The 18,338-nt window shown below is 43.4% G+C and overlaps 2 protein-coding genes across 2 annotated transcripts in view; one reads left to right on the plus strand and one right to left on the minus strand.

Annotated features, from left to right (window-relative positions):
- The window catches only part of LOC310780959 (hyaluronan and proteoglycan link protein 1-like), a 57,059-nt gene extending 46,221 nt beyond the window's left edge, over positions 1-10,838 (plus strand). Inside the window, exons 3-6 of the mRNA XM_083641489.1 lie at positions 3,621-3,784; positions 3,898-4,096; positions 7,057-7,359; positions 8,600-10,838. Coding sequence (XP_083497615.1) covers positions 3,621-3,784; positions 3,898-4,096; positions 7,057-7,359; positions 8,600-8,889 — 956 coding nt within the window. The 3' untranslated portion in view covers positions 8,890-10,838. The remainder of the gene's footprint in view (positions 1-3,620; positions 3,785-3,897; positions 4,097-7,056; positions 7,360-8,599) is intronic.
- A 3,179-nt stretch (positions 10,839-14,017) lies between these two features.
- The window catches only part of LOC310780483 (neurocan core protein-like), a gene marked incomplete at its 5' end in the record, with an annotated part of 50,342 nt that continues 46,021 nt past the window's right edge, over positions 14,018-18,338 (minus strand). Inside the window, one exon of the mRNA XM_083641061.1 lies at positions 14,018-17,900. Coding sequence (XP_083497187.1) covers positions 17,650-17,900 — 251 coding nt within the window. The 3' untranslated portion in view covers positions 14,018-17,649. The remainder of the gene's footprint in view (positions 17,901-18,338) is intronic.

Genomic DNA, 18,338 nt, shown 5'->3' on the forward strand with positions numbered 1-18,338 from the left:
TGCCCGGCCTAAATTATGATCCCAATCCGCCCCTGATTCCCACTGTCTAGACTGTGAAGCAGCTGAAGAACGGACACACGCTGGTCTGATATCTAGACTGTGAGGCAGCTGAAGAAGCAGTTGAAAGGAAATGCAAACTCTCCCAATGAGCCAACAGTATACAGGATCAATGTGCCATTAGCCAGGTGGTCGATTGCATTGACAAGATCACACATGCTTATGCAGCAGACAAGATGAAACGCTGTGCTGGTCACACTGCCTGTGTCTGTCTGTCTGTCTGTCTGTGTGAGGACTGAAGGCAAGACTACAAATCCTGTTAGTGATTGAGGTTATCTGAGGATCTCTCTCTCTCTCTCTCTCTCTCTCTCTCTCTCTCTCTATCTCTCTCTCTCTCTCTCTCTCTGCGCACACACAAAGTTAAGTTAACGTCAATATCAGCAATTTCTGCTTCCCAAGGTGAAATGAATCAATAACTGTATAATCTCCAGTGGAAACATTAAATAATGTCCCATTGTTTGTCAAGCCGCCAAGGAAACAGCTGCAAAGCAGTTGTGGTGTGTGTGTGTGTGTGTGTGTGTGTGTGTGTGTGTGTGTGTGTGTGTGTGTGTGTGTGTGTGTGTGTGCGTGCGTGTGTGCGTGCGTGCGTGCGTGTTCGCATGTGTATGTGCGCACGCGCCCACATCTTTTGGGAGAAGATACTTGTTCCTACTGCTGGAGTGTGTAATACTACAGCTGGAGTGTGTAACGTTTGTAGTCCAGAGCCTTTGTCTCCCCCTTCTGGCAGTGAAGGAACGTGCGCTGCATTCATGTGGTGTCAGAAAAAATAGCAATGCTTTTTGTTGTCACATAAATACTGGAAACAGCTTCAACGTGTTGTTTATACTATGGTTTAGGAGTAGGTGTTGTTTATACTCTGGTTTAGGAGTAGGTGTTGTTTATACTCTGGTTTAGGAGTAGGTGTTGTTTATACTCTGGTTTAGGAGTAGGTGTTGTTTATACTATGGTTTAGGAGTAGGTGTTGTTTATACTCTGGTTTAGGAGTAGGTGTTGTTTATACTCTGGTTTAGGAGTAGGTGTTGTTTATACTCTGGTTTAGGAGTAGGGGTAGTGTTGTTTATACTATGGTTTAGGAGTAGGTGTTGTTTATACTCTGGTTTAGGAGTAGGGGTAGTGTTGTTTATACTATGGTTTAGGAGTAGGTGTTGTTTATACTCTGGTTTAGGAGTAGGGGTAGTGTTGTTTATACTATGGTTTAGGAGTAGGTGTTGTTTATACTATGGTTTAGGAGTAGGTGTTGTTTATACTATGGTTTAGGAGTAGGGGTAGTGTTGTTTATACTATGGTTTAGGAGTAGGTGTTGTTTATACTCTGGTTTAGGAGTAGGGGTAGTGTTGTTTATACTATGGTTTAGGAGTAGGTGTTGTTTATACTATGGTTTAGGAGTAGGTGTTGTTTATACTATGGTTTAGGAGTAGGGGTAGTGTTGTTTATACGATGGTTTAGGAGTAGGGGTAGTGTTGTTTATACGATGGTTTAGGAGTAGGGGTAGGACAATTTCCCATGTTGAAAATGATTAGCCGTGCTGTTGGCCAGGCCAGCGTGGGAATTTAAATTAAATTAAAATGCCTGACTTTGTAACAGGATTAAACATCTTTCCAATTAGGGGCAAAACACGGTTTTGGTCTATATAGTAGGGATGCACGATAATTATCGGACCGATAAATTATCGGCCGATATGGCCATTTTGCGTTATTATCCGATAAATTATCCGATAATAATCCTGTTTATTTTTGGCCTCGGAAGCGGAGCTTTTTGTTGTCGCACATTCGTGACATCACAGCTGCGACGCAAACATGGCTGCTGCCAGTGTGTAGTGTGTTGCTGTTTTGTAGTTTCACAATGATCAGAAAGCTACTGTAATTTGCAATCCATGTCCTACACAGGTTCCGAGAGGAGGGGAAACCTCTAAGCTGGCATTACGTTAAACCAAAGCTGGCGATGATGCAGCGGATATGTTTGTTGTTTGTGTTAGCGAGTTTTGTTAGCATTAGCTCAGTTGTAGCGGGCCTACCCTGCAGGCTCGTCCGCTTGGCAAACTGTGACATTTACAGTCTGTGGCTTGTGATCAAACAGCCCCACAAAAGCACTTAATACACAGAGCTTGCGTAAACTTATAGAAACTAATGGAAACCCCTTTACCCGAAATGAAACATCCAGGGATTGTGTATTTAACTCCAAAAAACCACTCGCTAACGTTAAGCTAACCGCGCTAGTTAGCGTTAGCTGCGGGACAGAGCCAATAATGAAAACAAAGGAGCAGTCGCGCACATTAGGTTACATAAAAAGCATCAGTCAGTCAACATTACATAGTGCCTTTTATTTAATCTGGTGGCAGCATTTTTCAGTAAAAAGTGAAACGACACAGATGGTTTATAGTACCTGCCCATGGACTGTATATATGCCTGCCCCATTCATTGGGCCCAGGCTACAATTCACTGAGAACTGGAACCAATGCAAAATTTGAACAGATCAGTATGACAATAAGAGTCTAAATTACTATGCCTTTTGTCATTGTGTTTTATCTGCAGACTAAGCAGCTTGGCTTTCCGTTCTATAAAAGCTTTTATTTTTGTATTGACTATAATTGAGTGATACACTTTATTAAAACAATCATATTATATCAGAAGTTTTCTTTGTTTTGCGTTCACAGTGATGTTAGTTAGATTTGGTTAGGTCAGAGCTATGCTCACTACATCCATACATCTACCCTAACCCTTTTTTAACCCCAGGTGTGCATAAAAGAAAAAAGTATGTATCTATTTTTATTATAATAATTATTGGTTATATCGTATCGGTTATCGGCAGAGAAGAATATATTTATCGGTTATCGTATCGGCTCTAAAAATCCATATCGTGCATCCCTACTATATAGCTAATTTCAGCTTTTCATAACAACTGTAGGGGGGTCATTTTTTATATAACTCGCCCGTTTGGAGTAAAATAGATGCTAGAAAAGGGGGTGATTGACAGATTGCCTGTCCAGTGATCGCGCAGCTTGCCGATCACGGACCAATAGCAGGCGGAGCTGCGGCTCTGGGAAACTCCCATCTGACGTGAAGGACTCAACCCATTCCCTCCCACTCTGCTGACGAAAAATCAACATGGTGACGGCCATGAACTCCACCAGGGAGAATAAATGTTCTCGGTCTAAAGGCAGGAAGTAAAGCAGGTGCAAGCAAGACATTGATTAGAGCCGGGGGACTGGAACACCTAAATGGGTCCAGTGCCGGGGCTCTAATCAATGTCTAATCAATCACAAAATGGCTGATTTGGGTGGCATGTGAAATAGGCGTATGTCGCCACAGACGCCAGATTGCAAACTCCGGTCTACTGTGGAATACAGAGAGAGTTATCTAATGGTGATAGGTTTAATCAGCATTGAGTCGGGATTCGAGGGGTGGCTTGGAGGAGTGGCTTGAATGTATGTAAACGTTATGCACGCCAGCTTTAATTGATCAACAAATACGCTGGAGAAAAATATACATATTATGACTTTGATTGAGAGACAACGAAACCAATTTCTACATCTGTGTGGGTGTGTTTCTGTTGCCGTGTTGCAGAGAACGGCCCTCGGCTTTCGGTGGCGACAGAACAGTCCAAGGTGGTGTCGCGGCGAGGGGGGAACGCCACCTTACCGTGCAAGATCCAACGGGACCTATCGCTGGCGCCCAATCGCAAGATGAGGATCAAATGGACCAAGCTGACCTCAGACTACCTTAAAGAGGTCACCAGTTCCATTGTGAAGGACAGATTTGATGCCGTTTCTTAGATTGTTTTTGTCTCATTAAAGGAGCCAGGTATAGTGACACAGACTCATGCCTCTCCATCTTGTTTCAGGTGGACGTGTTTGTTGCCATGGATCATCACAAAAGAAGCTACGGCCGTTTCCATGGCCGCGTCCACCTGCAAGGCTCCTCTCCTATGGACGCCTCTCTGGTCATCACCGAAATCACCCTGGAGGATTATGGGAAATACAAGTGTGAAGTCATTGACGGGCTGGAAGACGGGACTGCGGTCGTGTCCCTCGACCTGCAAGGTATACAGTAGAACATCTGGGTAAAAGACCTGCAGGGTATACAGTAGAACATCTGGGTAAAAGACCTGCAGGGTATACAGTAGAACATCTGGGTAAAAGAGCTACAAGGTATACAGTAGATTAGAACATCTGGGTAAAAGACCTGCAAGGTATACAGTAGATTAGAACATCTAGGTAAAAGACCTGCAGGGTATACAGTAGAACATCTGGGTAAAAGACCTGCAAGGTATACAGTAGAACATCTGGGTAAAATAGCTACAAGGTATACAGTAGATTAGAACATCTAGGTAAAAGACCTGCAGGGTATACAGTAGAACATCTGGGTAAAAGACCTGCAAGGTATACAGTAGAACATCTGGGTAAAATACCTGCAGGGTATACAGTAGAACATCTGGGTAAAAGACCTGCAGGGTATACAGTAGAACATCTGGGTAAAATACCTGCAGGGTATACAGTAGAACATCTGGGTAAAATACCTGCAGGGTATACAGTAGAACATATGGGTAAAAGACCTGCAGGGTATACAGTAGAACATCTGGGTAAAAGACCTGTAGGGTATACAGTAGAACATCTGGGTAAAAGACCTGCAAGGTATACAGTAGAACATAGAACATCTGGGTAAAAGACCTGCAGGGTATACAGTAGAACATCTGGGTAAAATACCTGTAGGGTATACAGTAGAACATCTGGGTAAAAGACCTGTAGGGTATACAGTAGAACATCTGGGTAAAAGACCTGTAGGGTATACAGTAGAACATCTGGGTAAAATACCTGTAGGGTATACAGTAGAACATCTGGGTAAAAGACCTGTAGGGTATACAGTAGAACATCTGGGTAAAAGACCTGTAGGGTATACAGTAGAACATCTGGGTAAAATACCTGTAGGGTATACAGTAGAACATCTGGGTAAAAGACCTGCAAGGTATACAGTAGAACATAGAACATCTGGGTAAAATACCTGCAGGGTATACAGTAGAACATCTGGGTAAAATACCTGCAGGGTATACAGTAGAACATCTGGGTAAAAGACCTGTAGGGTATACAGTAGAACATCTGGGTAAAAGACCTGTAGGGTATACAGTAGAACATCTGGGTAAAAGACCTGTAGGGTATACAGTAGAACATCTGGGTAAAAGACCTGCAAGGTATACAGTAGAACATAGAACATCTGGGTAAAAGACCTGCAGGGTATACAGTAGAACATCTGGGTAAAATACCTGTAGGGTATACAGTAGAACATCTGGGTAAAATACCTGCAGGGTATACAGTAGAACATCTGGGTAAAAGACCTGTAGGGTATACAGTAGAACATCTGGGTAAAAGACCTGTAGGGTATACAGTAGAACATCTGGGTAAAAGACCTGTAGGGTATACAGTAGAACATCTGGGTAAAAGACCTGTAGGGTATACAGTAGAACATCTGGGTAAAAGACCAGCAGGGTACACAGTAGAACATCTGGGTAAAAGGTAAATGTACAATTTGTAAGATGTCAACCTTTTTCTTCTACCTTGGTTCTGTGTAACATAACATCTGGCAGCATCAGGTTAATGTAGCCCAGCCTGCCAGTAGCTTTCAAACCATGCCAGCCTAAATGTAATTCTCAATCTAGCTCAAAGCAAAGAAACGTGCAGTGCATTGTTTTCCCATGGAGGAGGAGGGTGTTACAGTAGTAGGAGGTGAAATGTTGCCCTTACTAGTTTGGATCACATGGCCAAATATGACACATTGCACCTTTTTAAAATGGGAATAAAGTGTCTATTTAGCTTGTAAAGCCTGTAGCAGCCTGTCATTGTGCTCTGATAGACTCTCAGCTGCGGTCAGACTAAATTTAGCACTGTGAGCAGAGACTACCTGGGGGAGTGTCAGGAGCGAGTGTGTATGCATATAGTGTACGAGCACGCACACGCACACACACACACACACACACACACACACACACACTTCGAATGGACACACACCTCGAACATACCCAAGAGACACAGAAGTAAAAGGGTTCAACATCACCCAGCGGACGAGCATACATCAGTGTCAAAGCAGTATTGTTACATTTCAGTGCATTTGAGGACATTTCCACTCCACAGCACAGCAGTGTCTGCTGCACTGCTGCTCTCTGACATCATGCAGATCTTGTGCTTATTTCACTCTTCTTCTTATGCCTCCGTCGGCGATAGCCGTGGCCGGAGGTCCGTCCATCCCCATGTCCGTCCCATGCTCGTTAACCTGTTTGAGAGAATTTCTCCAAATTTGGTTCAAACGTCCACTTGACGACCATTGACTTGGACTCAAGGATGAACTGATTTGATTATGGTGGTCAAAGGTCAAAGTTCAAGGTCACTGTGACGTCATGACCGCCAGTTCTATGTTTGTTAATCCAATCTCTCAGGAACGCCTGGAGGGAATTTCTTCCAAATTTGGCTCAAACATCCACTTGGACTCCAAGATGAACTGATTAGATTTTGGTGGTCGAAGGTCAAAGTCCAAGGTCATTGTGTCCATACAACTGTCTGTTCCATGATCATCAGCGCAATATCTCAGGAACGCCTTGAGGGATTTTCTTCGAATTTGGCTCAAAAATCCACTTGGACTCAAGGATGAACTGATTCGATTTTGGTGGTCAAAGTTCAAGGTCACTGTGACCTCACGTCCTTCCGTTCCATCAAGGAAGAGGGGCGGGGCTAGGTAAATAGAGAGTTATTGTGGACTGTCACACAGCACACACATACTGTACCACATGCTGTGTATATGCGTTACTATGGGCTGTCACAAGCAACAGTTTGCCTGCTCAGCAATCACACATTTTCTACCAAAAAATGCATTATGCGTTATGTATTAAATAAAGTCTCTGTTTCATAGGATTAAACACAGAAAACCAGTGATGGTTGTATGTCTCTCTCTCTCTCTCTCTCTCTCTCTCGCTCTCTCTCATTCTCTCACCCTCTCCCACCTCTGCCCCCTACAGGCATCGTCTTCCCCTACTTCCCCCGGCTGGGCCGCTACAACCTCAACTTCTATGACGGCGAGCGGGCGTGCCGCGATCAGGACGCCGTGGTGGCGTCCTTCGAGCAGCTGTACGACGCGTGGCGGGGAGGGCTGGACTGGTGCAACGCCGGCTGGCTGAGCGACGGCTCGGTGCAGTACCCCATCACCAACCCCAGGGAGCCCTGCGGGGGCAAGAACACCGTGCCCGGGGTCCGCAACTACGGCTTGAGGGACAAGGACAAGAACCACTACGACGTGTTCTGCTTCACCTCCAACTATAAAGGTGAGGCACGCCATATATGCCTGTGTGTTTGGATCAGACTCACTCTGACTGCCAAATACCTGTCGTTCAGTCAGGACACCTTGGTGTCACTTCTTAACGCACGGGTTAGCCCTTGTTGGACATGCAGGTAGTCCAATAGAATTCCCACAACGTCTGAAATCCAAGGTCACGGAAGTGCCACATTCAAATAAGCCGGGGGGCACTGCGTATGGTGCAGTGGTCAGGAATGGCGGCGGAGTAAAACACTCACCTTTCATGCCGGAGATTCACGCCGATACCGGTGCGAAAACGATACTTTTAAAACTGTACCAATGAGTATAAACCGTGTCTGAATTGGTACTTTTTTTAAATGCAAAGTGGATTTTTTCCCCCCAACAGTGTATTTATTATTTTCAATGAACACATTTAAACATAAATAGAAAATACAATACAAACATCCCATACATATACCACCTCCCTCCCCTCAAAAAACACAATAACATACAGACCGTGATTCCACTGGGGATTGGACTAATTTAGCTTAAATTTTGTTCAGTTACATATTGAATCATGTACAGGTATACAGAGTGGAATGTAGCCAAAAAGGCATAAAAATATGTAGAGGAAAAACAATGTAAAGCGGATTTAAAGCGTAATGTTAGTGATGTTAGTGAAGGTGTGTGCAGCACCAGTTTCGGAGCCGGATATTTCACTCAGCAGTTTGGGCATGGCACCTAAATGAGGTACCTAAGTCTGCGTTGCAATTCTGTACCGGACATAACGTCCATCCGTTCCATGTTCGTTAACGCAATATCTCAGGAACGCCTTCAGGGAATTTAATCAAATTCGGCTAAAATGTCCACTTGGACTCAAGGATGAACTGATTCGATTTTGGGGGGCTAAGGTCAAAGTTCAAGGTCACTGTGATCTCACGACCATCCGTTCCATGCCCGTTATCGCGATATCTCAGGAACACCTTGACGGAATTTCTTCAAATTTGGCTCAAACATTCACTTGGACTCGAGGATGAACTGATTCAATTTTGGTGGGCTAAGGTCAAAGTTCAAGGTCACTGTGACCTCATGTCCGTCCGTTCCATGTTCGTTAATGCAATATCTCAGGAACGCCTTGAGGGAATTTAATCAAATTTGGCTCAAACGTCCACTTGGACTCAAGGATGAACTGATTAGACTTTGGTGGTCAAAGGTCAAAGTTCAAGGTCACTGTGACCTCACGGATCTCTTCTCTCCTCTCCTCCCAGGTCGGTTCTACTACCTAATCCACCCATCCAAGCTGACCTACGACGAAGCGGTGCGGGCGTGCCAAAAAGACGGCGCTCAGATCGCCAAGGTGGGCCAGATGTACGCCGCCTGGAAGCTCCTGGGCTACGACCGCTGTGACGCGGGCTGGCTGGCCGACGGCAGCGTCCGCTATCCCATCACCCGCCCCCGGAGGCGCTGCAGCCCCACGGAGGCTGCCGTGCGCTTCAGCGGCTTCCCCGACAAAAAGCACAAGCTGTATGGAGTCTACTGCTTCAAGGGCGACAACTGAGCTGTACAAACACACACATAGACACACACACACACTGATACACACACACACACACACACACACACACACACACACACACACACAAACATCTACACATGTAAACACACACTGGTGGAATGAAGAGGAGACAGAGAAACACATTCAAACTGTGATGCTTTTATTTGATGAAAACCTTAAGACAAACCAGAGTCATGTCGAACCACGTTGCTTTGCAATCTGGGACCTGATATTCTATGATGGATAGTTTACACATATTTAAGGTTCATATTATTTAATCAACTCCTATGCAGGGGTAGGGGTACAGTAGGACAACTTAGTAAAACGTCTCATGATTGGACTGATACTTCGGGCACTTACGAACAATAACGAAGCCACGATACATAATGTCAAAACAGACAAAAAAAAGGAAAAAAAAGAATGATAGCTAGATCTCGTGATGCTCGTCCGACACGAACGCAGGCCTCGCACAAACTAGAAGGATCTCTGCCGTCCCATCTTTTACAAGGTGCTATTACTTTGTACGTCATCATACCGTCCAGTATTTTATGTTTTGATACTAATGTGTTGTTTATGGACCAAACATCTGTCTCATCAGAGTCAAAGATAAGAACAAAGACAAAAAGAAAGATGTCCAGCCATTAACATTGCTTATGTTTTCTAAGTATGACTATGTAGAATGTGATTATCTAGAAACATGTTTCTGTTAACGGATATTTTTTTATATAGAAATATTTACATTATTACTTTTGTTTCTTGGGCAAACTATCTATCCCAGACTCCCAGACTAGTAGACATAAAAAAAAACTCCGCAATCCTTAAAAAAAGAAAAAAAAATGTTTTTTTTGCACTGAACATACAGAAGATCCCTAAAGTCCTATGGGGGTGCCGGGATGAGATGAGGCAAACAGTAGAATTCCCATTGCAGCAATAGAAAATGCCTCCCATTGCAGCAATAGAAAATGCCTGGCGAAGGGAAACCCAGTACTTTGTCACTATAGGCTACGTGCCGAGCTGTTCAGTAGACCTCTATGGCTGCATCTGTGTTTGGCTTGAACTTAGACTGCAGAGCATGTCCTAAAGCACACAGCAGAGCGCCTCCTAGTCTACATCCATACATCCCATAATATCTATCTGTCCACGTCATAAACGGCTATTTTTGATACAAATAGTTTCTTAAGAGTGAATGGGCAGAGCCAGGGCGATGGGGTTTCTTGGCTCTCCTCTAGCCAAACTGTCTCTGAATGCACAGTCCCTGGACACACTGAATGAGAAATACAATACATCAGAAAATACCGCTAATTCTTGCATGGAGGTAGTGAAAAAGGGATTCTTCCATGTAAGGAGATCACAGAGTAAATGGGCGCACATTGATCCGGTGTGAGCTCACTGTGTAAACGGGTCCCAGCTGGCCCAGAGATCGGGTTAGGTCATCCACTTGACTTGGCGCCCCCCGTTGACAAGCCACTGAGTGATCAGGGCAGGAACAGTCATGCTACACCAACAGTTATCACAAAAGAACTGCTGGGCAGACTCACGGAAATAGCTTTAATATTACGATTAGCCTTAGATATTGTGTTAGAAATATTGACGTTTTCCTAGCTTGTTTTCCTTATCAAAGGGGGGATTTGAAAGCGTTGCCAGGGGACAGAACAACAGCTGTGAAATTAATACAGTACTGCGGAGTCTATATCAAAGTGTTGCAAAACCTAAATGTTTCTTTTAACCTGTATCCTTTTGATTTTCCTGTCGAGCTATTATTTTCGATTGTTGTAACTGATTTACGGACTATTTCAAGTTGCTCAACGTTTGAAGAAACCCCCAAGCGACCCTTTCTTGCCTATTATTTTGTGTATTGTATGCCTAACGTTACTCACCGTGAGCCTTGTTTATAACTACAGTATACAAGGAAACCTTATGGACCCAAAGACAAAAAGGAAAATAAAAGAGTAGCTAAAGTCATGGCTTTGCGTCTTTATGTTTTCTGGGGGACATCAACCGGTTTTGCGAAAAAGTCAGCAAAACCATCATTTGAGCTGGGTCTACTTTTGTGCTGGGCTGGTACTAAAGTAGGTGTATAGACTTAATGCCTCAGTCATGCAGTAATCAGTGTTTTCCACAGGGTGGGGCCAATGTTTTCCGGTCAGGTTGAGGGCACAGAAGCACACAGGCCCATTCATGGTGCTGCGTGTGCTGCATTGAGGTGGTCGCTGAGAAATGTCAGTCAAAGCACCGCACTGTTTTAGGAAAGTGGCTGACGGCATTTTCAGCAAGGTGTTGGCGTTTCATCTTGACTCATATTCATGCTGCTTTCTTGGGGGCTATTTTAGGCTCCTCATCAACCGTGTTGCTTTAATGTATTAGGGTGGGATGATGGACCACCATTTACCACTATTCACTTACATTGAATGCTAGAGGTATACAATAGATTTTCTTTTTTTGCCATAATGAAGTATGGATGCACCATATAATTCCCCCCGCCCCACGCTGATACGATAACCAATAATTACCTGCTTCTCATGGCCGATACCGATTATGCACACCTGAGGGTGAGAAAGGCTAAGATGTTATGAGCAAAGATGGATGATTTAATATTCCATAGCACCACTGACCTAACCAAATTTAACAGACATCACTATTTTCTCTTCTTTTTGTAAAGTACATGAAAAAAACATCACAAACTTTGGCTTTTATGGAGCGTTTTGCCTAAGAATTAAAATTAAATGCTTTGTCATGATACAGTAATCTGTCAAATCAGACATGTCAACAGGTGATTTGTAGTACAAAAATAAAGGCTTTTAACAAAAACCTTTTTCTAGTGGCAAATAAATAAGACCGTTAAATAAGAACTGTTCCGGGAGTCAAACCACCAATGGACAAGGTGTCTGATTTTGGATCAGAAGACTGAGGCTTTGAGTCCCTTTGTGGTAAACTTTCTAGTTCAGCAATTCCAGAAGTTTCTTTTAGAGCAGCAGGCATGATAACTGTGATTGCTAGTGGTTGTAAGTTTCTAACCACATGTAATCTGTCAACATGCATTTGAACTAATTTTCAAATTAGTTATTATTTGTTGCTCAAAGATTGTTTAAATAATCAGACTGCATCCATCTTTAAGTCAGTGGGCCACACCTTATAGAATAACACTGTTTATCTCTATGGGATATAGACAGTATAGAGATAAGCACTGTGCCTATCTCTATGGGATTTAGATTGCATAGAGATGAACGGATGGTTATGATGTAACCCAGGTTTCCTGAGGGGAGACTTCTCTCCCTCATCAATTGCATTACCTAATCCAGCACAGATGTTGTGGATTACCACTTTAAGACACGGAATTAGCACCACCTGGGTGTGATTGTTCAGGTGTGGCTGGTTTAACTTTTCACAGTGCACTATGAAAAGTTCGACCTGTCTGGTTTAAGTTTTTACAGTGGGCTATTCAGCAAAACCTCTCTCTCTCTTTATCACTCTCGCTATTTCTCTCACCCAATTTCAGCTCTCTTACCCAATTTCAACTGTAAAGCAACATACATCTGTCAAAAAAGTATACAATGGCTGAAAATATCTTTTATAAATTATGGATGGAAGACAAAAAAGTTAAAGGAAAATAACATAAAGAATGTGATGAAAGCACCTGACTTTAGTGTAAATATAACTTAACTTAATTTATTATTTAGTGTTATTATTTAAAAGAAACTATGATTATCCGCACTGTCAAAAATATGATTTATTTATTATTATTATTATTATTACTGTAATTAGAAGTGTAATAAAAACTAAAAGAAGATTGTTACGCCTATTTCCTTTGCAGCCACAAAAAGCACAGATGAAAGTCCAGTCTGTGCACATGCCAGGTTAGAACTCACAACCTCTCTCTCTGACGGCAGCTGACATACACAGTGAGCCACAGTCACTGCCACTGATGCTGTATTTCTCTCTATATGACTTTTGAAGTGGTTGGCTATAGGTCAAAAGGATATATTTTAGCTTTTAGTCAATTTAGAAATAGTTAATCAGCTAATCTGTGGGCACTTTCTTCTCTCTCCTCTGGCTGTCCATTCAAAAGTGACTGAGACTCGAACCCACGACCTCAAAGACCATTGAGGGCTCAATACTGCTGGGCAGCAAGCTAACCCTTTGTGCCACCAGGTCAGCCCTCTTACAGAAGCAAAAGCCTATCGCTGCTTAGTCTGCAGATAAACAGGTTTCCTACACATATTCCATGTCAAAATTCCATACTCAAAATTTCAGAAATGACGGCCAAATATAAATATGGACCAAAAACCCCCCACATCTCTGTATTTTCTATCATAAACACGACAAAAGGGAAAAAAAAAAAAAAAAACTCGTAACGGACAAGCCCGTCTTTTATTGTCACACGAACACCACAATACATGCATGCGGCCACAACACACTCATGCTGACGGTGGCTGGTGAAAAGTGTCCTCTGCATTTAACCCATCCAGGCATGTCCTTTCCTCCGAGGGGCAGGCCAGGAGCAGTGGTCGCTTTCTCGTACAGCACCCGGGGACCAACTTCGGATGTTGTTGTCACTGGTCGGATGACGATAGCGATCTGATCTTCTGCATGTTTTTAGTGGGGGGGGGGTTATATACGGAGGAACCCCCTGGGGGAGCACGGGGAGAACATGCAAACTCCACACAGAGAGAAAGGCCCTTACGACGAGATAACCCACCTGGGCAGTGGGCACTGAAGATATGGGGGGGAACACAACCACAGTGCCCACAGTGTCCCAGGTGAGAATCGAACCCAGGACCTTCCAACCGTGAGGCGACAGCGCTTACCACTGCGCCACCGTATAGTAGACTGGCATTTTATCCGTAATGGTTTTCCTTGTAAACAACTTGTTTGTACAGATATATTTCTTTACCTTTATTTATACAGGGGGAGTCTCACTTGGCTGTAATAATGCCGATACCGATAACAGCTGATGGATATAATTTTCCCATTACTAGCACCGATATATATCTCATGCATTCCTACTATGAATTATAACACTGTGACTGTTCTGTTTAATTGGATTTTTGGTGCTTTATCTCCAACGACGGGTGCATTAAATTAGCGGTAGGCTATAATATAAAATGAGATAAGCAGGAATGGTTGTGTTATAATAGTTTATTTTATTGCACACACAGTAGACATGGACAGCGAACGGACGGGGACACGGGTCACGACACACACACACACGGTAATTTGAAAGATTTAAACAAAGATTACATATAAATAAGCTCCTCTAACAGATTCAGCGTTGAAAACACTTGCATAATTATACTGTACACTTTAGATCACAAAACACTGGGTATATATAAAAAAGGAAGATGTATGTAGAACAACGAAGGAAAAATATAAAATGCATCAAAACAAATCGTATCAATGTTGTCCCCTTCAGAGCTTGTAGAAGTGTCCCACCACTCCTTCAGGGGTCAGATAGTTTTCACATTCCCTTACTGGTTCAGTTTGGGTTCAGGAAACAGATTCCAGATCTGTAGTAAAAAAAAGCTACCTCTAGTACACTTCCATAACCCAACTCAATCTGATCTAGAAACAAGTCGTTTAAAATAAGTCTTTGAGCGTCTCTCAAAGTGCATTTTGGTCAAGCTAAGTCGGGGGTGATTTTGAAGCACAGCACATAAACAGGCATCAAAAACCGGGGTTACACTGCTCAACGAAAGGTTATGTGCAACATACAATACGCAAGGGCAGCATGTAGTACATACGATGTCCACAAGGGGCAGCATGTACTACACATGACGTCCACTCTGCAAGGCACAACATGATAGATATCTGTAAACAGCAAGGAAGTCGTCTTAACAGAATCGCTTCGGCTCCGACGGACCTCTATTTAATATCACAGTCCATTCATAGTTTAATGTATACAATAAGTTAAATTAATATGGCTTCATATAATATCTATCCTATATCCTATATGATTAATACTGTGCCTACAGCCTCAGCGCACACCAAACATTCATAATAGGCGAATCTCGCTTTCCCTCTTCAGCTCTGTGTGGCAAATTGGAGAACACACGTCATCATAATTAAACTGGTTCATCTTCAAAACTTCCCCCGCTCCCTTTAAAAAAAACGTTTTTCCAAAAATCAATGTGGGAATACGATAAACCGATAAAAGATCAGAACAAGCAGCACCAATCGAAATCGGACAAATTGGAAAAATACGCTATGACAATAATTTAAGATGATGAATTCATGCTCTTTATATATTCTACTCCATAACAATATCTCTTATCTAAATTCGGAAAAAAAGAAAAGAAAAGAAAAAAGTTATGAACTATTGGACTACCCCCCATATAAAAATAAATCCAGTCCATTTTCCAGTTTCAGTAAATATTGTGTTTGGGTAGTGAGACAACTGGTTCCAAATGAAATACAACTTTTCACAGAAGGCACTGGGTGGACGGACCGTGTTCAGACTCTCTAGGCAGCAGGCTGTCAGTGGAGAGTAAGACTCTCTAGGCAGCAGGCTGTCAGTGTAGAGAAAGACTATCTAGGCAGCAGGCTGTCAGTGTAGAGAAAGACTCTCTAGGCAGCAGGCTGTCAGTGTAGAGAAAGACTATCTAGGCAGCAGGCTGTCAGTGGAGAGAAAGACTCTCTAGGCAGCAGGCTGTCAGTGGAGAGAAAGACTATCTAGGCAGCAGGCTGTCAGTGGAGAGAAAGACTCTCTAGGCAGCATGCTGTCAGTGTAGAGAAAGACTATCTAGGCAGCAGGCTGTCAGTGGAGAGAAAGACTCTCTAGGCAGCAGGCTGTCAGTGTAGAGAAAGACTATCTAGGCAGCAGGCTGTCAGTGGAGAGAAAGACTCTCTAGGCAGCATGCTGCAGTGTAGAGAAAGACTCTCTAGGCAGCAGGCTGTCAGTGTAGAGAAAGACTCTCTAGGCAGCAGGCTGTCAGTGGAGAGAAAGACTCTAGGCAGCAGGCTGTCAGTGTAGAGAAAGACTATCTAGGCAGCAGGCTGTCAGTGGAGAGAAAGACTCTCTAGGCAGCAGGCTGTCAGTGGAGAGAAAGACTCTCTAGGTAGCAGGCTGTCAGTGGAGAGAAAGACTCTCTAGGCAGCAGGCTGTCAGTGTAGAAAAGGGGACCACAGTGCAAAGATGCAGCTGGTGGAAAACGGGATGAGTCAGTGAAGCCTCAGACCACCCTGGCGATGTAGTGACTACTAACTAAACCACTTGAAGGCACTTACTAGTGTTCCTGTTTAGAGGAGTGTGATGTAGGGAGACTTGATAGGGGAGATTGTTTCACCAAGTGTAATCAATGAGCTAATTGAACTTGACAACTATGTCATGATGCATGCACATTCTCATTAGCCTATGCTATATAGGAGCTTGATTAACCTGAACGTGAAGCTGATCCTGGAGTGTTTATGGAGGTTTGCCGTCCTAGTCCCTGGAAACCAAAATCCACAAAAACCTTCTAACTATTAAATTTAGGGTCTTATGTGAGTAATTGTGTGCCTCAGAAAAGAGAGAGAATTACTTTCAACCCTAACCCCAAAAATCGACACTTTTCTACAAGGTCTGGATTTCCATTTCCTCATTGAAGAGAGCGGAGCGCGCGGTGCTAAAATGCATGATCTTATCACGTCATAAGATTTAATCGAATCACACACACATGCACGCACGCGCGCACACACACACTGACACACACACAGTAGCGCTGTGCACTCGCAGCGCAGCGGCGAGTGTGTTCGCCGAGCAACGTGCAAACACACACACACACACACACACACACACACACTCCATCTCTCTTTCCTTCTCTCTCTCTCTCTCTCTCTCCGTTAATGGAGAGAGAGGTCTCCTCCGAGCAGTCTCCTCCGAGAGAGAGAGAGAGAGAGAGAGAGGAAAAGACCTGCTGCATACAGGACACGCCCACACAGTCCGCGGGAGAAAATACACTCTAAAATATAATTGATTCTCATGACTTTTGCCATGACTGTCAAACCTAAATTTATATACGGTACTTTGCGACGTTCATCATCATTCAAATTTGGCTGGTGGCTTATTAACATAGGTTCCTGTGATGTGATGAACTCAAAATGCTAAATAATAAAAAAAAACATTTCTGGTTTCCAAGGACTTTAAGTCAACGCCATGCGAAACAACTACCCTCCTCCTTATTGAGAGCCATTGACAGACAGCAGCAACTCTGTCTATCTATCAGGGTTCCCACACATTTTCATGGACACAATTTCAAAAGATTTTTTCCATGACTTTTCAAGGATCCAGAATAGAATGTCCGTGTCATGTGAGGCGGTGACTCTGAATCAATACCAGAATCTATTACTACAGTGGACAAAGAGGACACACCCCTTTATATTGGATCTTAGTGCTTTAGAGTCACTGCATCACAACATGGAAGCTGTTGAAATAAAACATGAATTTTCAATAAAAAAATATTTATATAAAATACAATAAGCACTCAAATACAATATAAAGAGGTGTGTCCAACTGTATTCAGTGTAGTAATACTTTCTGGCATTGAATTGGGGTCAGTGGGTGACATTACATGGGAAGATATTGGGGGGGGAAGTATAATAAAATCATTAATTTTCTATAAAAAGAAACATTAAAATCCAATATAAAGAGGTGAATTCCATGACTATTCCAGGCATGGAAAATGAGATTTTGAAACTCGGTGACTTTTCCAGGTTTTCCATGACCGTGGCCTGTGGACTGACTGGGCCAGCCTACCGTGTGGAGGCCGGGTCAAAAGAGCTCAATACAGATCAGTGTCTCATCTGATCCGCGTCCTGAGGCCTGACCTGGCGCTGCCTCTTTTCCCTCTGCAGCTGCTGGTAGCGGCTCTGGAACGGGTCCCAGCTGCTCTGCAGGACGTCCTGACTGGGATATTGCTCTTGGTGCTGGCTATGCTTTTGCTTGGTGTGATGGATGTGATGGTTGTATGGGTACCGGTTTTGCTGATTGTTATTCTGGCTGCTGCGGTGCCGGTGAGCGAAGGACTTGTTGTAGGTCGCGGCTGCAAAGAAAAAAACGGAGAGTCCGTGTGAGAAAAGTGAACATGTGCAGCCTTACAGTTCTAAACAAAATACAAAATACAAAATACATTTCACTTTCACCTCTTCTGCCAAACGCACCCTCATGCAAAGGGCCACCCTCCCCCATTTGATTAGAGACATCATGCAGGTCTGCTTGCAAAGGTACTCTTTCCAAGCTTGACCCTCTTGACCATGCTGCTATCCATTTAGCCACAAATACCCCCTTCAAGATTCAGTGTAACAGCCACAGTAAAGTAATCAGATTACAAACGAGGAATTTGATTTGAGTGCAAGTATGCAGCGCAGAGGTCACATCGATATTAGATGACAAAGCAATAGAGAAAAACACACCAGCGCACTCTTTGGTCAATTTGCTCTCCCTTCACACCCCAATCATAACTAGGGATGTCACGATACTG

The sequence above is a fragment of the Poromitra crassiceps genome (genome assembly GCF_964638095.1).
Source record: "Poromitra crassiceps genome assembly, chromosome: 8".
Classification (NCBI taxonomy): Eukaryota; Metazoa; Chordata; class Actinopteri; order Beryciformes; family Melamphaidae; genus Poromitra; species Poromitra crassiceps.